Here is a 25,175-nt window from a genome sequence, read left to right as displayed (position 1 = left end):
AAGGGAGACAAAACTAAGGTGTGATATAGTTTGTTTGGTCAGGGGTGCCTTAGTTTTGGCATCAGGTCACCATTCCGAGTGGGTACACACGCCCTGGCAGAGCAGGGGGAAAGCTGTGCTTGAAATCCCAGGGTGTGTCTGAGAAGAAGAATGAGGAGAAACAAGGCTGAGAACTCTCATGATCTCAGCTGCAGCAACGTGCAGTAATTGTGAGCCATCCCTAGAGACCCTGTAGGAACAAACAGGTTGTTTAGAAAAATGCCATGTAATGGAAAGTGTCCCTGCCCATGGTGGGGGTTGAAAGGTCCCATCCAACCAAAACCATTCCATGACTCTGTGAACATCTAGCAATGGGCATGGTCCAGCCCTTCCCCTTCTGGCTTTCACCTCTCTGCCCTCCCACAGAGTTTCCTGGAGGGTAGAAGATGTACGACTGTGTGACAGAAGGGACGTGGAACAGGGAGTTTATGACTTATTATGGCCCTAAATTCTGCAGTATTTGAGGATTCAGTCTATGCATTGTGTAATGAGGAAATATGTGTAATAACTTGAGAAAAAGAGGGACAGCCACAAAGTCTGGATTCCCTCTGTCCTAGACTTGGTACCAATCTCTTACAAGTAAATTAGCAAATACAGATTATACTGTGAGTGTGTGGGTGGGGTTCAGTTACTTCATCTCATCTCTGAAACAGAAGGAGAGTCACCTTCAGGAGTGGTTTGGAAACTTCCTGCTGTAAGGAAGTTCTGACATCTCAGCTAGGATGTTTGGGGAGTATGATATATAACCTGTCTCTAAAATGCAGGTAAGGGTTTGTTTCAAAACTGAGAAGGGAAGAATTTTATAGGATTTCAGCAATGGTAAAAAGCTTGTTTAGGGATGGTTCCTGGAAACTTCAGGTAAAGAGCAGGAAGAAAATAATGTAAAGATATTCTTTTTGCCTGCTGATGCCTGTGGTCTGTGCTTGTGGGACACAGGCTGCATTTTAACATGCACAGCAGTATTTCCTGCATCAGTGTTGCCTGAGTCTGTGCCCCAGTGGCAGTGGTGCAGATTTCCTAATGGCTTTCAAGATATTTGTAGCACATGTATGGTAAGTCTGGGCAAACAAAATTTGCTCCTGGCTGGCTCATGCTTCCAGACACTGTTCATCTAGGGAGAAATTCAGAGGTGAATGACAGAGTCCTAAGAGGACATGTCAGTTTGACAGCTCCAAAGAAAATTCAAGGGAAGAATAATAGTACTTTGAATCTTGAAGGCATAATTCCAACATTCACCAATTCATCCTCTGCAAAATGCCTAGTTATCGTTTGTCATTTATAGATTAGGCACAAACTCCTTACAACCTATTTAATTACTCTAATGAATTCACTGAACAAGCTGAGGATGAGAGCTGGGTGGTGTGTGACTCTATGATGTATCTATGAAAATATGTTGTTTTATTCTATTAAATGCCATTCAATCAGTTTCTATTTAAATATTGTCTATAACTGTACCCAAGTTGCCTGATGCCCTTGCTTCGGAAATACAAACATGTGCTTCATTTCAATGCTGCTGTCTTCCATTTTGATGCAGTTTGTGATGTAAACAAGCATTCCTCGTGCATTATTTACCGTCCTCTTGTTTCTGCCTGTTTTGCTTCCCATCACTAGGTGGCAATAGCTGAACAGTCACTTACAAACAGGAGGCAAAACAAAATGGTGCAGCAAAACTAATGAGACATAAACTAAGAAGGATTTCTATTACTTTACTTAGAGATTATCACATTAAATGAGATTTCCTTTATGAAATCTTATTTTGTGGAGTTCTCTCTGTCACTCTGTACTTTTAACTTGGATCATAGCAAGATGTTTGTTTTGCCTTGTTAATACATGGGACACCATAGTACGTTAAATTTGGTTGGTTTAGATACTACAATTTTGATCTTTGATTCAGCAGAGGACATTAGTAAAGCTGTGGATCTAATGTATGTGTTATGTCATATCTGCCAGTGTCTGTGAATAGTTCCCATACCTTAGGGTATCTATAATTGTGCTAGACACCTAAATTTAGGCGCTGGAATATCATTGAGCTATGACCAGCATCCATCTGAAAGCTGGCACAGTCTTTCAAGAGCAGGGCAGAAAGAGGTTCCCAGAGGAGGGAATGTGAAAGCATGAATGCAATGCAGCCTATCCCAGGACATGACGATATCCTGCTTGTTTTCCTCTGTTAGGTGTGTTCTGCACTGGAATCAAATGAGTCTGGGAATCACTCTTTGTAGGGTTGCTTTATTTTGCCCAAGAGGACTAGACTGTATCAAAACCATGAGGACCCTGATAAGCAGCCCTTACTTATTCCTGAGGTGAAGAACTCCAGACACCCTAACTTTTATACAGACTCTATCTGTGTGAATCTAATCTGATTCCATGGAAATCAGAGACACAGATGTAATTCAACATACAGTATTATTTGGCTAAAAGGGCTTAGTATTTAAATCAAAATAAGAAGGAAAAGGTATTGCAAGCCTTAGAAAATTATGATCATAATCATAATCATAATAAAGCATGTTAAAGCCTTCAGTAGTTCAGTAGACCTACTTTAGGCTTTGAGATGTGTCCACACCTCTGCTTGGAAGACAAAATTTGAATCTATATTTGCTTTGTTACTGTTGTCATCTACTGTTGGCTACTCTTTGCATTTAGCCTCAGATTCTGAGGAGTCAGTATTGCAAAATCCACATAGGCCTTTTCATACCAAGCTAAAATGAGCCCCTGAAGATTGTGCAAGACTGTGCTATATTCAAATCTCCATGTGCTTTTTTAAGGACTCCTGCAAGCATTGCTGAAAACACAGAGGACTGAACTGCCTGAATGACTGTAATAAACAGCAGTCACTAAAACTGTAAACAAAATTGGTACCTATGCTACTAAATATTAAGAATCTAAAAATCTAGCTTACAAAAGTAGTTACCCTAAGTATCATGTGTATACAGTGAGGAGAAACAGGCTGCTTTGAGCAAATAATTGCGTTCTTTACTGGAACTCTCTGAACTATTGTGTCATGCTGAAGGCACTCACCTCCCAGTGTAGGCATCTGAGCTGGATGCCTCAAGATAGATATTGTGAATACCTCCAGCAGTATGTGGTTTTGTTATTCTTGTCCCTTTACTGAGTGAAAGCTTTGGAAGTCTATTTTTCAGATGTTTTGCAGTGACAATAGCTGCTCACAAGGACACGTCTGACCATGCTGATGTACAGTTTCTCCCAGCTTCTTTTCCCCCAAAGTTGGGGCATGGAAACTCCACAGCTCCAAATCTGTTCAGACTGAGAAGGGTACTAGCCAGGTAACCAAGGTTCCTGGATATTTGTTTTCTCTGAGCTCAGAAAGCAGTGGGAGAACAGAAGGTGCTCAGTGCTCACAAATGTGGAATGTGTGTTACATTTAGTTTAACAAACGTTTAGTTTAAATATTGCTTATGGTAATCAGCAGGTAGTTCATCATGGCAGGTACATGCAAAGCCTTACATTTTGAATCTGTGGTTTCATATGATGCAAAAAAAAAGCAACTGTTATTGTCAATTCTCATGTAGTAACGTCATAAAGAAGGAGGCCACTGTACCTGTAAATTTGTAAGTCTGTAACAGCCCTCATCAGACAATTTACTTTCATGGACAGATTTTGTATGCTCATGCCTGTCTGCCTTTCACAGCCTGGAATATATAATTAAATTGTAAATATTGCAAAGCCAACAAAAATGAAAGTGGAAGTTATGTAACTTCAAAATTTCTTAGTCTTGTGAGCCTACCAAAAATAAGTGCAGAACACTAAATTAGAGTGCTGATGTTTCTGCCATTTCAGTGTGTTATTCCTGTTTTAGGAGTGTTTCTAAAATATGAGTAAAATCATTATATATGGAAGATGTCTTACTTGCAAATTCAGACTGGCAAATATTTAAACTTAATTTGGCATTTAAATTTTTAAAAAATATTTTATGACTAATGATAGAAATTAGCAAGATTTTAATTGATTATACTTTTAATTTTAAAGAAGCTGTTAAAAGTTAAATTCTGAGTCATTTATGTTATGGGTGATACTTTTGAAAGCAGAACCAATAATGGAGGAGTATCAAACCTGAAGTAAATCTTAACAATTATCAATCTGTATGAACTCATTCATATGATGCCAAAAATATAGACTCTAAGAATGGTGGCATTTTTCCTTAATATGCTTTGTCTCAATGTATCCATTAAGCTTTTCAGTATTTTAGTACAGCATCATGCTGTCAGTGGGAACACACAATAGGTGGACATGTTCTTCAGAAAGACTAGTAAATGGTGAGAGCAGTGAGATTCTGCAATTACGTTGTGATGCAATGCTTAAAAAGGACCTACTATACATGAAATTGGATTACTTTGGCTTCATATCACTTTGGAGAAAGTCAGTAAAAAAGGTGCTGGGGATCTGCCACTCCTAGACAGAAGCTGAACGTAGCTGTAGCCTTTTTAATGTTACCCCACAAGGAAGTGCAACTAGGCATTACGTGATAGTTTAACATGCCAAATGCAAGCTCTTCCTATAGTAGTTGAATCCAGGTGTCCTTGGATGCAGTAGCCCATTTATTTCTTCACCAAATGATCACAGAGTCAAGAAAAGATTGTTAGATTGATTAGACTTGATAACTGGTGAAGATCAAGTGGCAGGAACGTTACTGGATCCTGTTCATACAAGTTGACTCAAAATTAGCAAGGATAGATCTGAAGATCTGAAAATACAAACTTGAGAAATAAAAAGGAGCTGGATAGTGACAGTTAAGAAAAGTGCCCATGTGGGATATCTGAAATTTCTTTTACTTGAAAGCACCAAAACCAACCAAGAAACAAAACCTTGAACTTTTCATTCTGCTTGTGAGGGACACTTGGGACCCTCAGGAGCATCCCATGGAGTCGATAGGTCAGCCATGGCAGCTGGTATTCTCCTGACAGCAGCAGCACAGAAGATGAGCTGAGTAAGACTAGGTGAAGGAATAAAAAGCAAATGGTTAAACATCCTTACTCCCTTACAACTTCAAAACAAGGACATTGATTTTAAAGAGTCCAGTATCCAGTGACGTTGAGAGATGGAGTAAGAACAAGATTTGACCACTAACTACATGAATGCTTTTGCCTTTAGTTTTCATTTTCTCTTGTAGAAAAACAGAAGTAGGAGGAGTAATACAAACAGAACAAAAAATCATTTGTGAGGTGTTAAAAAACCCCTCAATGATCTTCAAATTCACATTACAAAAACCAGTTGACTTCCCATTTATTCACTCAGTGAAGAGCAGGCATGTGACGTTGCAGCTTGGGTAATAACATTTTTGTTGAGCATATCAAAAGAGAGATTCTGCCCTGTAAATATAAACCACAGATTTGTTGGGAGGAAAACTGTCTGCATCAACAGAGAGGCTTCTTGATACTCAAGACGGAAAAAAACTGGTGAGAGATTATGTTTAAAGGTGTGGATTTAATTTAAAATTGGATAAAATCTAATATGGATTTAGGAAATACAACTACTTGCAAATTAACGTCCTGTTTTTATTTTCAGCAAGAGAGTTGCAATGAAATTAATTTATCTGTCATCTCCAGAAAAGCATGTGATATAGCACCACAGGGGAAATTATTACTTAAATCCTTGAACATAGGAATTAATGCAGTATTTGTGAGGGTGAATAAGGACTTCCAAACCTAGTTGCCATTGTGTCTGATGAAAAATCAATTAGTGGGATGGTGGAAAGTCATCAGTCTCCTAGATTTTGGAACTTCCCTTATTCGGTGTTAAATTTAATTGTAAAAGGCTGGATTGTGCTGGCTAAAACAGGATGTCACAAAGAGGAGGCTTTGGGGGTCAGTGGCAGGGTAGGGAAGGAGGTACAAACGGGACAGCAAGGTCTCAATATAAACTGAGGATGAAGAGTGACAGCAATGGGATGATAATTAACAGCATACAGAGGAAGAGCTAATCAGCTTTCATTGGCATGGCTAGTGAGGTCAAACGTGAGATACTCTGAACATTTCTGGTTGTTCATGTCCATGAAAGGGTGTAAACGGGTTTTGAGTGAAGCTCATTTAGGAACTGAAAGAAGGTTTACAAAGTGAGTTTAAACAACAGCCTATCATTAGTGAGGACACAAAACCTTATCTGTAGATGAGGTATGTTTGCAGAAGACATTTAGCATATTTTCAGTGAGAACCACAAGAGCTTGGTCTCAGTGACCATTGTGTTCGTCAGTTTCCAATCCAAACATCAAATATTCCACATACTGAAACTAAAAGTAATGTGCGAATATAATTGCTGACAAAGTTTTTAGAAGAATCAGCAGCAGACAAGCTCTATTTTGTCTCAGATACTATAATTATGAAATGCTGCAGGAAATTTATTTCACTAAATGAGGGGAAAAAAAAGTACTCTTATTCCGAGGAAATAGTATCTGGAAGGGTGATACCAAGAATATGTGAAACAAAAAAGTATTTTGGAAACTGATTCTTATTTTTCTTCATTACCATTAAAATATGCATAGTGATGTAGTGTGGTTATATGAAATAAAACCTTAGGAATATGGAAATTGTACCTAGCAATTAAGTATTTTGTAGAAAATACAGAGAGATTAAAAAGCAGTGAATTGCTTCTGCCTCTTTTTTCTTATGTGAATTCAGTTCCTTTTTAGAAACCATTATTCAAGATAAAAATGATATCAAACTGAGTTTTCTGTGGCTCTTTCAGAGGTGAATACAAAGCAGTGAGCTCTCTCGCTTATTTGACGTTATGAATTCAGCTTGCTGTCTCTCATCTTTGTTGGGGGGGGAGGTGGAAAAAGTGTCAAGAAAAAAATGACAACACGTTTTTCTGCAGCAGTGAAAGAAAAGCAGAAGCAGCCAGTCTGCATGCCGTGGGTTCAGTGCTCTGGAAGTGCTCCTCTTGTGCAACTGGGCTGAGGGAGAGCCTTTTTTCCCTCCCAACGTCACTGCAATCAGATCTATGGGTGCAGCTCTGCTTTACTGCAGCATGATGCAGTTGTGTTGTAGTTCAGCGGGCTCTTCTTGGAAGCCGGCGGAAGGAGAGCAGCTGACCAGAGCAGGCAGGGGATGTTCATTAGAGGCTGCTTTCTTTCCCCCTAAAGCTGAGCAGTACGTGTGAGATCCCTGCAGCTGCAGAAGAGACGCTTTCACTGGGGCTTCAAGTTGACACTCGGTTTGCGAGAGGAGGCGCACACGCTCGGGCTGACAGCCTCTGATGGGAAAACAGCCACAGACAGGCAGGCTGCGCGTTACCAAGAGCACGGCTCAGACACCCTTCGGGAAGACCCTCTAACTGTGCCTATGGAACAAGTGCTGAGCTGCTGCGTGTGCTTTCACCGACCAGGAGAAATCTGCCCGGTTGTGGAATGGAGTAAATGAAAATACTGAGTGCTGAGGGGGCGAGGGAATAAAATACTCTTCAGCTAGAATTAAGAACAAGCCCCGAAGGAAGAGCAAAGGACAAAAATCTCATGGTGTGTTGTTGTTGTTGTTGAGGCTTTTTTAATTTTTTTTTTTAATGAGCTTACCTACCATGAACGGAAGAAGTGGATCTGCGGAGACTTCATTTCCTCCTCTGACCCCTCGTTTACATCACTGACTGGTGACAGTCACATCTACATACATAGTACCTGCCACTTCAGCTGCTCAGAATTATAGAAGCCTCTTTGTATGCAGCAGACATGGCTAGCCAGCAGGATTCAGGCTTCTTTGAAATCAGTATCAAATATTTACTGAAATCCTGGAGCAATAGTGAGTAGCAGAAGAGTAATCTTTTCATATTATACGTTGCTTGGTAAATAGCAAGGGCAACCTAAAGGATAGAATTTTACCTTTCTGTATGTTTGTCTTGTGTAAACCAAGTAATTCTTGCTTTTTTTCAGCTCTAAAAATCAAAATGTCAGAGATTTAAATAGGTTTCATTAACTGCAAGGGCTGTAATGAGATTATACTAGATTTTACTTGATTGAATTCTGAATTAGGCTGCTTTCTGGGTCTAACAGTACATTGCAGGGAGTGCATTCCAAACAACATTTCCTGCCTACATGTTTGTTTGATTTGTTCAGACTTTATCTAAATATTTTTTTTAAATGATGTTTAATCACAAGGGTGTGTCATTGCTCAGAAGTTGATTTTTATTAATTGTGCACTGAGGACAAAATATAATTATTCTACTTCAGGTCTAAAAGTAATTTTGATGTGATAGGAAGCAAAACATCAATTGCTTATAGCTGCACTTCCTACCCTCTATGCTTAATTTGAGAATCTTATGGAATATTTCTAGCCAGAAAGAATCCATCTGTTTATCTGATCCAGGCTGGGTTTTGCAGAATGTAAACAAATAGCATTTTAGTCTGCCTTAGTCTTTTTAGTACTGCTGTTCCTGATTTCCATTGCTTTTTTAATCAATTACTCTATAGACGATTTAGCAATATTATGTAATGAAGATGTCTGAATAAAATTTAGTGCTTGCAAATATATTCAGATGAGGTAAGGTGATGAGATAACACTGGCAGAAATTTGCTTTTTAAGTTAAAGTACATGAACAGTATATTCCTCCTCTATAGAAGCTTTTATTAACAGTGCTAAATCTCCATATTTAACTGGTTTTAAAAGATAGAACACAATGTCTCTGGAAAATCCAGCTTGGCTACGTGTGAAATAAGGTTCTGATCATCCTGCTGTCTATAATTTAATAATGTCTGCATAAAAGTCTAGCATTTAAAAATTCTGTGGTAGAAAAGAATTGCAAGATCTACTCGATACAAGGAGAGTACCTTATACCTGCAAAGAAATAAACAAAACACTATGTTAGATGTGTGACATGCAAGTCTTGTATTCATTAAATGATATCCATAGAAACTGTATTTTTCCAGGTCATTTGTAACCTCAGTAACACTGTAGTGCTTGTTTGAATCTGTTTTTCTGCCACAAGTGTGAAGCCACCAGGGAATAAGAGTATTACCTAAACAGCATTGCTTATCTGCCCTCCTACAAAAATATTTAGTGCATATTCGTTCAAATGAGTGATCCCACAAGGACTAGGAGTGAATTTTATGATTCAGTTACCTTCTTGGACTAATATTAATCTAATACTGAGAACATAAGTGTGTATTGTGACAGCACATATTTTATAACAAGCTAGGCACAGCTTATGACAGAAGAAAAACAAGGCAGTTTATGGTGCAGAAATCAAATCAGTTCTGGCATTAATTTTGTAATAGCCTACTGTAACTTGAAGTAAAACCAGCACTTAAGAATATGAAACCAACTACATTATAGAATTAAATATAAAGTGTTGTTTTTTTCTTTTTCCTTTATCTTGAAGTACACTCTTAAGTATTTCAATATAGAAAAGGTGTTTCTAGTCTGAAATTAGAAGTCCTTAAATTCTAGTTTAGGGAAATGGAAACAGTATATGAATAATTGATATTTCTGACATTCTTTTAGTGAATAAACACCCCTTCTACTGTATCTGAAGAAACAGAGGAAATAGAGTAAATGAACCCAGGTTGCCTTAAACTTGTTGTCAATTGGAGGTTTTTTTGCTTTTGTACTGGAAGGGTATGTTCATAAATCTGGTATGTTCATAAATCTGAATGTGTCCTTTCTAGCTGAAAAACAAACTGTTTGATAAGAAGACAGTAGGGAGTTTAAAAAAAAAAACCTAGGGCTTTCTTCAGCTCTGCTATGTGATGGGTGGAGCAGAGGAAAACACTTCCCTTGCTTGAGAAACTGCTGGGAAGCCTGCACATGCATGCATGGGAGCATGTTTCTCTGAGAATAGGTGCTGTGTCTGCACACCCAAGACCAGAAGTAAGCCATGAATTATGATGTGGCATTTACATAGCAGCAAGAGGTCTAACAGACAGTTTTAAAAATAACTTTGGTTCCTACAGTGTATATTTTGCTGCAGTGTTAACAGTGTAGAGGTGCTGTCCATTTATGTTTCTGCAAACTGACACTTCAGAACATCAGTTTAAACAGCATTTATCTTTCCCAGGCTTTTTAGTCCCACCAAAACCAGGTCTTTCCATTGATTTGTGTTTTGGCTTACACAGAACATTAACGTTTTCTAGCAGATTGCCATCCATGTCTGTTGCCCATACCATGAAATATACTCTGTTATTCTACTTGGAATGACACTTTCCCCTGATTTTGCTATCTAAGGAGTTTAACAAACTAGCCTTCTTGACATGCCAGGCAGGATTTCAGTTCAGTGTCACACAGCACTTGCTGAGGTGTTCACCAGGCCTGCTGCTTGCATTTGCGTGTTCATCATCCAGCTAAGGAGGCAGGTAGTTTATGGACCATGGGGTCAGTTCACTTTAACTGTTGCAGTCAGGATGACACAGTCTGATACAGTCCCTGGGGTGTTCTCAGAGAGCCTGCGCCCTGCTTCCTGGGGGATAAAAAAAGCCACGTCACAGTCTGGCCTTCAAACCATCCCATCAAACTGAGAGATCTCAAAATACTCCTTTGTGCAGTTCCCAAGACAGACTTTTGCTCTGCATGTGTCCATAAGATACTGTGCACGTCGTGCTGTCTGGAAAATATTCCTGTATTGTGTTGGAGATGGAATCAGAACAGGGATTCTCTGGTTGGAAAATAAGAATAATGTAAGGGGCCTTTTTATCCATCTCATGTGTCTTTATATTTTCGTAAATATTCGAGTGTTTTTCATCAGTGCTGCATTAGTCAACAATTGCATTAATCATTTGCATTACTTCCTTTTTGAAAGTACCGCTAAAATAGCTATGCCTGCACAAGATGAGTGATGTTTACTTGGCCCACTGAGGTCAATAAGCTGACAAGAATAAAATAGGGCTTACCAAAACTAGAACAATTAAGAGTCTTTTCCTCAGATTTGTTGTGGAAATATTGCAAAATACATTTTTATAAATAGACATTTATAAATAGACATTTATTCAAGGCATAAAACATTAATACAAATGTTAAGAATTTGAAGGCTGATCTTTCCTTAATTTTTTTTTTTTACTTTTTTGAATGAATAAGATAGATTTATTCTGAATTTAATTTCCAAATGTCTTTTTCAAAGTCACAGTTTAAAAAAAAATCTGAACAGAAATTTTGAAATGTAGCTACAAGAACCTCAAGTACCATCATTATAAACTGCAGAAAAGTCTATAATAAATTCTGCTTTTTGCAGTTCCTAGATCTGATCAGCAATTAAGTTTATTGGAGGAAAGGACTCTGTAGAAGGATCTAAATGGCACAGGTAGATGGCTCACTTGTGCTCTCACAAGCCAGCTCCTGTGTGGGCTTGTAGAAGCTGCCCTTCTTTGTCTCACAGTTACTAGAGATAGGTTTCAAGGTTTCTTTCTGTGTAACAAAGTGAAATTGCATATTCTGCATAGGGGATATTATATTTGGCACTTCTCATAGAACAGAGTTATCTGCAGAGCCTGATTTTGAGGATTGCAATGCTTGTTTGAATAGACGGGGTTTTCTGCAGACTTGTGTTTAATGCAGACTCAGCTTAAGGACTTTTCTAGTATCAGGTCTTCAGGTCTCTTTCCTATGGCCAGACTTCTTTGCCTTCTTCCGCAGCAGCCAACATCCACATCAAAATCCTCATGCCATCATCCTCTTCCCCTCTGTGCTGTCCAAAGCCCACTGCTCAGTCCTCCTACTGCACCATGTGCTCTTTCTCTGTGCCCCTGTGTGCCCAGTCCCCGTGGCAGCTGTCAAAAGCTACTTCTTCTTTACAAGTGCTGGTAACATCAGGGACAGCCCAGGCCTGGGACCACCCAGACACCCACTTCAACTCGCATCCCACAGCACTCCCAGTGGGATCTCTGGTTCCTCCACAGCTTGCTGGTCACACACCGAGCTGAACACAGGGCTAGCATCCAAACAAGTTCTGTGGTCAAAAGAGCATCAGGCAGCAGAGACTTCCCAGTGGCTGATGTGAAGCCTGGGGGGTTGCTAGCTGCCATGTGGTCAGCCATGTTCTGTCCTGCTCTTGAAGATATATTTCTACCATGTCAGGAAAATAAAATAGTAAGGAACATTTCATTAAATGAATGTCATACAAAAGGCTGATAAAACTCAGCCTTTTTTTAGAGAGAGTGTTATGAAGTCCTGTGTCGACGAGCAAGAGAAAAGGGAAAGCCACAGACACTTTCTTAACTGAAAGTCTTTGTTATGTCCAAGTCTGTGATGCATTTGTTTGATCTTCTAGTGAGATTTTAATGTGCGTAAGTGTGATAACAGCTGTTTTGGTAGGTTCCCTTTTCTACCCTGAAACACAGCCTGTCTAAGGCTATCAGAGATTTATAGCAAGATAACAATCAAGGGAAGAGGCTCCTTCCTGTTTCCTACTGCCCACTTAGGCAAACACATTCACTGAACAAGGAGAGCCTTCCCCCCTCTCTTGCTCTGGCATCTGTACTCTTGCAGCCCCAAATAACCTGATTCCAGAAGCTGATGTGCTGCAGGCTCACTTTGAATGGAGAGGGGCAGTTCTTGCCTGAAACATCTGGGGAAGAGACAGGGCCAGTGGCTGCAGTGAGCAGATGGAGGAACTGGGACCTGTGTGTCCTGCTGGCTCCTGAGGTCTCACCCTGACACACCTGCAGAGAGCTGGCCCTTGCGCAGCCACTGCCTCTGGGGAGCCCTGGGCACAAAGGTTTAGCATCTGCTGTGTCTTGGCATCTGAGTCTGCCTGGGACTAGGGATGCCACTAATTCAAGCTGTTGGGCTAGGTGAAGGGGATTGATTGCTCTGTCCATTGAGCCTGAAGGGAGGGTGCATAGTGGATTCTTCAGCTCTAAGTAGTCTGTGACTGTCAGCAGTGAAGTGTCTTGCTTGATAATGGTGACTGTTATCTCCCAGGAACTTTCTTTGTATTTGGTGTGATCCGAAGGGAAATGTAGTAAACCACAATGTTTAGGCTCTTTGTGTTCTGACCCATTTTAGAACTTGCATTTTGACATGGTTCTTCTCAGAAGTAAGGGAAAGTGAAAGTTTTATTACTTTGGAACCATGAGAACTCTTTTAAAAAAGATTTTTTTTTATTTTGATGTTTGCTACTCTGTTGAGGACATTCCAGAAGCATTTCTACCATACTTGGAGGGAGAAAAAGTATGAGAAAATCATAAACGCCTTATTGCAAGGTTCAGTTGATTTGTAGAATGAGTTTCCTTGTCATTAAAAAGTTTGAATTACTGCAATAAAAATCTACAAATGCTTTGACTGCAATGTAGTACATAAGTTTTTGTGGTATAACTTCAAAACACCAAAATATAAGGTGATCTGGAAAGTAGACTTTGTTAGTTACTGGTAGATATTCCATGAAGGTTCTAATTATTTTACTTGTGGTGAAAACAAAACTATTCTTTTATACTATATGTATTCACTGTGAGTGATTAATTTGTGATATCCTTGATGTTATCAAAATACCAGCAGCTTGGGTTTTTTCTAGTATTGCTAGTTATCAAAAGGATTAGGGAAAAAACTAACAATTATTCTGTTTCCTCTATTCATATAACATAATGTTGAATAAGCTGTGGTAGCTTTTATTTTTATACATCTATATAAATATAAAAGCTATTAATATGAGAAAGGGAGTATATATAGGTATAAGAAAAGTGATAAACAGGATATCTTAAGAGTATTAAATGTACAATAGTGTTTAAAATTTAATACTGGAGAATATAAGTTATTATATTAATATGTTATATTAAATTGCTACTTCACAATCCTTTTCTATTTTCTCCACTTTTGATACACTCATTGCATTAACAGTTTAACTCTTTTCTGTGTATTGACTTGGAGTCAGTAGGAAGCAGGCTCTACGCCTACAGAATTACAGTGGCATGTGCTTATCAACTTTGTTTTCTATTTTCATTCCTAAGTTTCTAAACAGTCAGAAACTACAGACCCTTGCTGTGAGTTGGTAGCCCTAGAGACTGAATTCCTGAGGGAGTTGAAACTATGAATGGCACATATGGCTTTGCAGTAGCTGTGATAGGGAGGGACAGTCTCATCCCAGCATCTTACTCCTCTCGCCATGCTCCTACCCCTTCTCTGCCACCCTAATTACCCACAAAGTTAATATCCTGAAAGCTAAACTTTCTAAAATGGTGTAGATGCTGGTGTCAGCATGAGAAAGGGGATGAGGGTACACTACTAGGAGTGGGAGGCAGTTTTGGCTGATTCCTGCTATTAGGCTGCTGGAACTGTATGGTAAATCATCTTTACTTTAATGGTGACTCCTGTACCTATGCCTGCTTATAAATAATAGATCCTTCTCCAGGAAGGAGACAAGTCTAGCTTTTGCATCCCTCTTTTCAGAGCATCAGCAGTGAAGTTGTTGCCATTGTTTCCATGATAAATTTGGAGTGCAGAACAATTTCACAGAGATAAGTAGCTGAGTTATTTGTAAGTCGGTAATTTTTCAGTCACTGCAGTTACCTAAACTAGATTAGAATCAAGTGTCCACAGAAAGAAAATTGCTTCTCCTCAAATTTTCTTTCTTCTGAATCCTTTGTCCATTGCACTAGCTAAAAGGAATACTAAACATAATACTCAAACTTGGCAATAGCTCTATCAGCGAGATATTTTAAGTTCTTGAACATTTTATATTTTTAAGAATGCAAATAGAAGGATATTCAGTAGTATAACAAAGCAGGAGAAAACATCTGCTGACTGTCTCATCATCCTGCTGACAGCTGGAAACTAGGGGTGTCAGTGGAGGGGGGATTATGGCCCACAGTTCAGTTAGGTGACAGTGAACAGGGGTGGAAAGCAAAGGATGTAAGGCAAAGAGAATAAGAGAAACATATTAAACTGTAGAAAAGGATGGAGAGACAGCCTTTTATATATTGTATGCATACCTTAAATGTGTGTATACAAATACATGCCTTCTGGAAAACACTAAGGGAGAAGTCAAGTGCTACATGCAGTCACGAGTCACAATGTCACAGCAGCAACAAGCTGAGTGTTAACAGCTCACACTGTTGGAATGCCATGATGGATGGATGCTTAGAAGCTCTTGAGGGAGCACCTGCACAGAAATAAGGAGTGGAAGTTGCTGCCTTTGTGAAGGAACTCCTTACGGATTTGGAGCTCTTCTATGGGATGGATGTGTGACAGTGTGCTGGAGAGTTTGTGGGTCAGGATTAGAACAGATGACTTGGAGTGTTACAGGGTGATGGTGGGAATATGTCACAGGGCATTGATCAGGGTGAGGAAGTGTAGAAACAATTTTGAACAACTTCAGGAAGTTCATGAATTGTTGATGTTGGTTCACATGAGAGACTTGAACTTCCTGATGTGTGCTGCAAGTGCGAAATAGTAGGTTGCAAGTAGTCAAGATTTCTTGAAAGTGTTGGAAGTAACTTCTTGAATTGCAATATACCAAATGGGTGAAGTGCAACTGGGCCTGTTACCCATTAACATGGAAGACCTGACTGGAGCTCCAAATCCTGAGAAGAGTGGAGAAAGGGTAGCTGTGTACAGACTCTGGACTTAAGGAGAGTAGATTTCAGTTTTTGAGATTTCAGAAACTATAGTGGGGGTCTCATGAAGGACATCTAAAAGGCAAAGAAACTTAGGAAAGCTGACAGGTCTTTGAGGTCAGCATCTTCCAAGAACAAGAATGGATGCTTAAGGAAACAAGCAGGAGTATGAGGCGACTGGCCTGGCTTATCAGAGACCTCTTGGCTGAGCTCCACCATGAAAAAGGTGATATATGTGAGGCAGAAGTGTGATTTGGCTGCAAAGAAGGAATTTATAGACATTGCCCGAGCATGCAGGGACAGTGCTTGGAAATTCAAAATGCAACTGGAGGTGGGCTTTGCAAGGAATATCAAAGTCAAGAAGGAGAGTTACTCTTGCTTCCTTAGTGGTAAAAGGCTGAACATGGACAACATGGACCCACTGCTGAATGAGGCAGGGAATTTAGTGATAGTGGATCGAAGTACTGAGTGACACTTCTGCCTCTTTCTTCAGCAAGATGGTCTCTCTGGCCTCTGTCTGCCAGGTTCTGGAGTTCCCCTTGATATGGCACATCTCAAAGGGGGAAACGTGGAACTTGTTCAAGTTTAGAGTTCAGAAGCCCAGACTCTCTTCTTTGCAGGAACTACAGAGGAGCCTGGCAATTCCTTACATATTTATGGTCTTCTGTAGATTGCCAATTATAGTCACATTCAAAACTGAGGGATGGCAGAGTTTTTCTTTTCACAGCAGACAGCAGAGCTTGCTAAAACAAGCCACTGAATGAAACACATCTGAGAAACACTGACTTCCTAGTTTGCTCTCAGCCAAGTAGCAGTAGTTCCACTTAGTTGCTGAATCCACTTGCTTCCTTATCTGTGTGAAAGAGAGATCACAAATATAGAGACACTCCCCAAAATATTGATGTTTGTGCATAATATAAGATCACTGATGCAACTGGTGTTAGAGGTGCCTGAGAGATTCATCTTTGTCATGTCTCAGAAGAGAGATTTTGGGGCTTTTTTCAGGACACTGGTTTGAAGAGAAATCCAAGTGCTGTTTTGTAAATACTGTGGGATCACTATAGTGACAGTGTCGTGTTTCTCTAGGGGAATACATTGCTGATAAAGAGCTTAATTAGGTGATTGGAGCCTTAGGAGAGAAGTTTCACACATTTAAAAAAAAAGGGAGGCCCTTTTGAGAGACATGCTGTACAGTCTTTATCCTGGATACTTTCTGTTGTTTCAGAAATTTGCAGTCATCACCATGTAGTGCTAATGCATATGAGTTGAGAGACTGCTGTGGTTTTTCACTAGTCAGTGAGGGGGTGAGAAATCAGTTTGTGTATGGCCAAAATGTGAAGACGTTAGATGGACTAGTATCAGACAAGAGATGATCAACAGAATGCATCAGATGTTGCTTTTATTTATAATCATGAAGTTGCAGATGGTTTTAACTTTATTTTGAAAAGCTTGACTTTAGGAGACTAATTTATCTTCCCTTGAATTCTTAACTAGTATGTGGCTCAGCAAAAAAGTCTGACAGATACTGGTTCGAAAGAATTCTCCCATAATTGCGTGGTCATTATGGTAACATTTTTTCCTGATTTCAGGCTATCTCCTCTCTCTCTGTAACTTTGCAGAGTCTCAACTTGTATGTGGAGTAAATTAAATTTCCAAGGATGTCCATTTCTAAAGTGGTTTGTTTTGATGCTGTTTCCCTTGGACAAGTTTTGTTGAATACAATATATAGTGTTATCTTTCTTGCTGCATTTCTGATTATTATTTATGAATGCCTTTAAATGCGTGGAGTCATTTGGTTTTTTTAGTCAGAAGGTTACCTGGATAGAGTTTTTGTCGAAGTTCTCCCTTGAGAAGTTTGCAGAGTGGGTTTCTGCATATACTCACAGCAATGCATTGTTGTATGTTTTCATAATGAGGTTTATTCTTTGCACATTACTGAGATACCAAGTGCTGAAAGCAGTCATTCCCTGGTAACTGGAATTGTTTTAGATAGCTTTCCTGCGGAAGCAAAACTTAGTCTGTCTGCCTGCCTGCCTGCCTGCCTTTTTTTGGACAGGTTAACCACATTCAGAACAATTCAGAGTAGGGTATAATTCTTAAAGATACTGAAGTTTCCATGAATTTGCAAATTGAGGCTGTTTGACTGTGAAGAGGGAATCTCAGATGTTGAAAAATGGCTGCATGAGCCTCCTGCCTTCTTAGATGCAGGGAAATCCTTGCTCTGACAGCCTTCATAAATACCCCAGCTGTGAAACCAGCTTCAGTCACACCTCTGAGAGGATTGCACACAAAACTCCTTGTTGCCTATTTTAAACTACATTCACCAGATGCAAATTGACATTCATTAATTCAGGGAAAGTGCAGGGAAACCACTGCAAGTAACTTGGTTGCAACGGTCTCCATTATAATAATATTCATACAGTGCTTCCCATCTGGAAGCTTTACAGATTGAAATTCTTCCAGCATTATTACCTGAATATGAAGGATTGCTTTATTGCTATTCCTGGGCAAATCAAAACAGAGAAATTAACTGAGAAACACATGTTCTGTGTTAGATCTGGAAATGAAGCCCTGTCTTCTATTTTTGTACTGGAAGAACCTTTTTTCCTTCACACTCCTGGTAGCAAAGTGACACGTAAATCATGACTCAGCCAGTTAATAGATATAATGAGATTTTTAATTGACAGTAAGTAGCAATTTTCATATGGAAATGTCATTGGCTTGTTTTAAAATTCCACAGCATGCATATTTGTTGCTACTGATGTCTTAAATGAGGAGAAAATTACTTAGCTATATTTCTTTTTCTATGAAGGCAGATGTTTGAAACAAATTACTTCACCCCACCCTTTATCTGTGTGCCATCTGAACCAAAGCTAGGTGGTTATTTTGATTTTTGTTCTATTGTTCATAGGCAGGAAAATGGGACAGAACAGTGTATATATTTTTTACTGGTATGAGTGTTTGATCAAGAGAATTTCTGATTCTCTGGCAATCAGAAGTTGAAATGTATCACTTTTTGAAATACAGAAGTCATCAAGGTTTGTAGTAAATTAAGCAAAGTGTCAGTGCATCCTTGGTGACAGTGAATCTTTAAGAAATATGTAATGGAAGATGAAAATATTTTCAAAGGGCTTGTGAAGTTAAAAATATTGATTGTTTTTATTCATTTGTCTGTCATGTATTCAATCAGTAAGGGATAGGACAGGTAGAAGTGAGTGTTATAGGGACCTGCAGACCTCCATAGCAACTGAAATGACTGAAATAATTTGAATTACTGTTTTAATGAACTTTTAAAAGTTGTTTACATAAAGAGGTTGGAATATTATTTTTAAAAAATTAAACAAAATTAATGATTGTGTGTATATTGCTCTGCCTACTTTTTAATGTAAATCCCCTCTTTTCCTGAGCTCTGCAATTTGGGCTAAAGCACTTCTAAACTTAATGTCCCTGAAGGTGAATTTTAGAATTTTCTGCTGAAATGGCTCTACCTTCTCTAATAATGAGAAAATGCAAAATAAACCCTGTTGTTTGTACATGTTAAAAATTATCTTGTTGGGAATGGGTGGGGGACAGAGACCTTACAGCCAACTGCCTCTGTGCGGTGACTGCACAAAGAAATTGAGGGCACAGGGGGGTGAATCTGCAATAAAAGCCCAGCAAAGAGCCTGTGGGAATGAAAGGAGAAGAGACAGGGAATCATGGGGAAGGAATCAGAAGTAGAGGAACTGATACTTCCTAGGTGGTGGGAGTGGAAATTGAGAGTGCCTGGTATGAGATGGAACCAAGGGGATGCTGGAGAGGGGTGGGTGAAGGGATAGGGATGGGAGGAGGAATGGGATGGGGTTAAGAGGGCTGGAAGGGTGAGCAGTGTTTAGATGGGGGAACAGTTAACGGGAGTCCGGAACTGGAATAGGGAGCCTGAAGTGGGGAAGACGCAGCCACGAGGAGACACCAGATTGTAGAAATGGAGTAAGAATAGAGCAGCTGGGGAGATGGGGGAGGTGAGAGACAGAGAAATCCCCTCCCAAGAGCAGAATGCAGTGCAGGAGACCTGATTTCCATCCTACATCCTTGCTTTATAGCACAACCTTCCAGCCCAGGGTATGCCATCCTTTGCCTCAGTGCTTGGGTGGACATAGTGTTAAATGTTATCAGGTGAGGAGAACAGCAAGTGCCTTGTGCGTGCTGTTAAGGTAACTGGGTCAACAGTTGGTTCATTTGGCATCAGGTTAATCATACATCCTCTATATTACCTCACTTCTGAAAGCCTGGGTCCAATGAGGTAATGCAGCACAGTGTACACAGATGTACAAAGATGTACAAAGAAATGTCCTCTCAGCTTATTATTCCATTTATTATTACTTGTAATACAGTAACAGGTAACTTCCTAATGGACTTCTCCAATACAGGAGATAATGTCTAACCTAATAATAAAAACTAGTCCATAGTAGCATCTCCCAGGGGAGAATGTCAGACAGATCTGGGCACTTTTGACAGTTCTCAGCTGAATGAGGAAACAAACTGTGTGTTTGGGCATTAGGGAGTATTTGAGTGTCACTCAGCATATATTCAAACATAATAGTTTTATAAGCAATGTGTTAAAAACTGGCATGAGGCACTGTAGATATTAAAAAAGTATCCTTGTGGATGGTTTGTTATCACATTAGATTGAGCTAAGCAGTTGTGTACTGCAGGGATGGACTCGCGGCTTTACTTTATCTCATCAGGGATTTGAAAGAAGATTAATAGCATGTTGTGACATTTAGGTATATGTATACACATTGAAGTATCTAAGTATTAGTAATGAGAAAGAGAAAAAAAATTAGCAAGTGAAATAAGGGATTATTTAGAGTAAAAATCTGGAAACTTCTTTACCATGTGAATCTGCAAATGTCTTTTAAGATAAATTTTGCTTTTAAAACATTAAAAAGCAAGACTGGCTACATGCTTAAACTGCAGTGTAAGGGCCAGCTCTTCATTGGAAGGGGAGGAACAGGATTTCTCACTGCAGCTGCAGTGACAGAAGGTCCATGAACATGCATAGCTGCTCCTGGGGCAATTCCCAGCTCTGTTTTGCCCAAAGTGGGAATTCCAGGTGAATTACTGCTACAGTGGAGCTCTGAGAATGGCATTTACAAGTAAGGGTTTTTCATTTATTTGAGGACAAGCAGTAGTCCTTTAAGGAGTAAAATGGTAGCATCACACTGCTGGCAAGTTAGATATTTATTTAAATGTATCATGTGCTTTGATATTAATAGATACTTAGAAGGACTATCTGCCTAATATTAATACCATTGTTTCTAGATCACCATAAATTCTGTTGCTAATTTCAGCAGTAATTTCCTAGTTGCATAAAGGGATCTACCCCTGCAAGGTAATGAGCAAGTTTTTTCAAACTTGCTACCACTGACTTTAATCAAGCATTTTTCTCAATTAAGTACAAAGAGGTGTATAATTTTCAGAACCTCTTGCACAGCTAGCACACTTACTTAACAAATTTCAACCGAATTGGTAAACTTCCCTAAAGCCTGACTGAGATGTCATGCATTTTAAAAATTCTGTTTGTATTATGACAATATCCTTGGGGCATGACTTTTTGTTAAAAAATTTTCATTTTTATAATATTAAGTCCAGAAAAGACCTTTCAAGTTGGTATTGTTTACATTTATTGGGTTGGATGTGTTTGCCTGCTTTATAATGAGCAGAGCTCTAAACATGTGGCTAGAAGGTTCAAATCCCTACCTTGCTGTTATATGTATGTGTGTGTGTGTAAATATAAATAACAAATTGTGTCTTTCTCATTAATACAGAAAATTATCTTCAGTCATTAAACTTCCTAAACACAAGTGACCAGTGAACATGAAATGTCATTAAACACAAGTGATCAGTGTGCTCAATGGCAATCTTTTTCAATTTCTTTTTTCTGTTTTGAATCATGCAATCATATGCATTATGGATTCAAATGATAGTTATGATTTTCTGTAAACTGTTGAAGAACTGGCATGGTGTCCTGAAAATCTAATAAGTATCTGCATTCATAATTTAAGTAAGATATACTGAATAGCATTTTCAGAAAGCTGATTATTGTCCTAAGGGCTTCAAGGGAAACTAGAGAGTATTTAATTTTTTACATCAGTGGAATTGGAACTAGATTGAGTTCAATAAAACAAAACAAAACAAAACCACCCTAAACTTAATTTTAAAATTACTGTATTAGTTATTCTAGATGAATTTTTTTTAAAGGTCAAAGATGATATTTCAAAACCTTGAAGTTTAATTAAGCATTTAACCCCAAACTATCACATTCTGGGTGAATTTTTTAGCCATTAGGCTGTTACATAAAAAGCAATTACAGACAAACTGAAAAGGAGAGGAGCTGCTTCTCTCTTCTGCTTTGAACATTTGAAAGGCCCAACAATGTGAGGTCACTGTGGGGATATATCTAAGGCAGTGTTGGCTGTTGTGGATCCTGTTCTGAGATGATGCTTTACCCAGTAAATTGCCCAGCAAATTTTACCCAGATTTATTCAAGTGATTTATCATTTGGGTAAGTTTTTATGGCTCCTGTTCCACAGGCTGATTTTAAGCATTCAACTTCCTAATTGGTAAGCCCTTAGCAAAAATGTCCTGGAAGTGCCATGTCCCCACAAAGGCAATGATTGGCTGACAACATGGGGAAAATTCCTTTGTGTATACAGAAAGAAATGTCAGTGCTGGTGTTTAAATTCTTAATGTGTTACCAGCTTTCTGTACCATTTCAGGTGGCTGAGGTTCATGCTTTATATACTTTTGTACATGCTTTCTTCCTGACAAAGGCATTCATTATCATTGGGTTGCCATGGAGTACTGATCACATGGATCTGGGAATAATAACCCATTATGCTAATATAGCTTGTCATTGTTTTTGATGAGAGGCGATGTCCCCTAACAACATCTGATGCTTGTAACTAATGGAATTTATGGTAAGATCACAAGTCATGGAAGAGAGTTGGCAAAATTGCCTGCACTCTTCACTTTGAGCTCTCTGATTACATACCTATGAGCAAAACCATTTGTGCATCTTTGGGTCAGTATTCTTCTGGTTTTACTGTGTTTCTGCAGTGAGAATCAGAGGTTTCTAACAGAGCAATTCAGGCCTGTTTGCTTAGTGCTAGAAATGTGTGGTTTTCTTCTGAGCTCTCCTGCCCCTTTAGGAGCCACAACTTTGATACTCTGATTATACAATTTCTATTTGTACCTGGATGTACAAAGAGAAATCAAGTACAGGTACGATTTCAGCCTTCTGCTTCTTGGTATTATCATGATTAGAGAAAGTAGAATCCTTCTTACAACATCTGTATCCTAGCTTTGCCAATGAGAGATTGTTCTCAGAACTATGTTTTCTACTAATATATTCAACAAGTCATAAATTATACAACCAGAAAAAACATTGTGTCATCCAATCTGTGCTGCACATAGAACAGGCTTTATAGCTTCTCTGAATTAATTTCTGTTTGAGACAAAGCACATCTTAAAAAAAAAATCTTAATTTAAAATTCCCAGTAATGGAATAATCAGCACCAGACTTAATAGCATTCTGACAGTTAATTTTCCTTCCTTTATGTTTAACTTCTCTAATGCATTTGTCTACTTGAAAATTCTAGACATTGGATGTTGCTGAACAAAAATCTGTCTCTTAGCAAATTTCTATTCCTGATATTCATGCTTAATGGGCATGGAAATCATCTCACCCAACTTTCAGGCATCCTTAGTCAGGCATATTTTACATCTTACACAATCAAGCCTGGTTTTCCTGATAGCAGTGAAGAGGTTCAGGGGTACAGTTGAGCCGCTTTAGACATGTTTACTGTAATGAATCACACTTTGGATGTGCCTGAGTGCCTGTGCTGTCTAAAAAAGACCTTTGGGGGTAAGAGGTTCCATGGAATACCTTTTGCAAGTATGTGCCATTGTAGGAGCAATAAGTGCAAATTTCTGCCATTAGATATGATGGTATAACTTTTTCATGGTCAAACTAAACTAAACTTCAAGGCAACTTTTGCAGTCATGAGTTATTTTTCATCTTTCCCAAATGTTCCTTAGTTCACCAGTGTCTTTTCTCAAGCTGCAGACACCAGAACAGGACTGAGCATCCAGCAGTGGCTGCAGAGCCACTGACAATGAAGCAGTAGGGCTTTCCTGCTTTTGCTTTTTTTCATACTGCTTGAAAAGGCTCTCCATAGCTCTTCAGGTCACAAGAATAGCAGCCTGTTTCCAATACATTAGTCATTCTGGTCTCAGGCCTTTTTTCATCACCAGTGTTTCCCAGGAGGAGAAAGCTGCCTTCTGTCTGTGTGGCCTGGTTTCTGGCTATGCAATCCTCCATAGGTTAGAATTAGTATCTCATGTATTATTTGCTTGTATTAAAGTTTCAAATGCTATTCAAACAGAGTAGAAGGGCCTTTTTCTGCTATTTTTTCTGTCACCCTTAATTGGTGTTTTGCCTGTAAACTTTGTAGAAAAGTTTTTCTTTCATGTCATTACCAGTAATGATAAATAGGACAGAACCAAGAACTGGTCTCTGTACCTCCACTAGAAGTACATTCATTACAGTATGATTCTTCTTTAATTCATAGATGTTACCTATCTTTTAATCTATATTGGTTGTGAATGTCGATTTTACAGTTTGGTAAAATACCAGTCCAATTGCCAAGCAAAAATGTAAGACTACACTTTCAGCCTTGCTAACCAAATTTATAATCTCATAAAAAGATGTGGTTAATTTAATAAAATTTACTTTCCATGAACCTATGATTATGGCCTTGTATTATCATACTTTGCTTCTTCATTAATCAAATGCAGCTACTCCAGGATAAGTATCAGGCCAGCTCTGCTGTTGTTGCCTGGATTGCTCTTGCTGACACTTGAGAAAATCTGATACAACATTAGTTTTGTCCCAGCCCTCAGGATTACTGAATTTCCCTTTGAATATACTATAAAAAGCATATTTTTATTTTTTTCAGATTTGATCAGGCTCTTTGGTTTCTCTAATGAATTGCTCTGTTTTTGCAGGATTTAAGCTGTTTATTTGAAAAATCCAATGTGAACTCTAGGATTCTTTCTTTATTTTTGTAATTAAATTACACAGAGTTCATCTCTATAGGTGCCTGTTCCTCTCCAAATTTAGTAACATATTTCTGGCATTCCAAAACATTTAGATATTTCAATGCATGGATGGAGTTTTCTGTCATGGCCCACTGACCAGCATGAGAGCAATGTCCTGTCCATGTTGTATCGAGTATTTGCAACTGACAGGTCATGCAGAAGGTCCCTTGGACAGCAGCTAAATTCCATGCACTCCACTTATCTCTTCAAGTGGAAGTTTCTCAGTGGGCAGCTGCACTCAAGCCAAACTTCCAGAAACCTTCACTGAGCTCATGTGGATGGTAAAATACATTATCTTGTATTTCAGTCACCACAAAAAGTATTTGTATCCCGGAGCCGCAGTCTACTAAAGCAGCAAACATTTGCATTTGCGCATTTGAACTTAGGTTAGTGGCTGAGAAGCAAATGAACCCACTTTCAAAGAATTGTTAATGTAATGTAATGAAGGGTTAGTAGATACAATAGCATCATAATGGTCTGTGGCTAATAAAAGATGTCTGTAAGCAAAGAGACC

At 38.9% G+C, this 25,175-nt stretch overlaps 1 protein-coding gene across 1 annotated transcript in view; it reads left to right on the top strand.

Annotated features, from left to right (window-relative positions):
* The first annotated feature begins 7,020 nt into the window (after nt 1–7,020).
* Nucleotides 7,021–25,175, top strand: part of FRY (FRY microtubule binding protein) — a 159,360-nt gene continuing 141,205 nt past the window's right edge. Inside the window, 1 exon segment of the mRNA XM_030954500.1 lies at nt 7,021–7,784. Within this exon segment, the coding sequence (XP_030810360.1) occupies nt 7,715–7,784 (70 nt within the window). The 5' untranslated portion in view covers nt 7,021–7,714.

Source organism: Camarhynchus parvulus, chromosome 1 (assembly GCF_901933205.1).
Source record: "Camarhynchus parvulus chromosome 1, STF_HiC, whole genome shotgun sequence".
Classification (NCBI taxonomy): domain Eukaryota; kingdom Metazoa; phylum Chordata; class Aves; order Passeriformes; family Thraupidae; genus Camarhynchus; species Camarhynchus parvulus.
The sequence above is the reverse complement of the archived record's forward strand: the minus strand, read 5'-3'. Positions and strand labels throughout refer to the sequence as shown.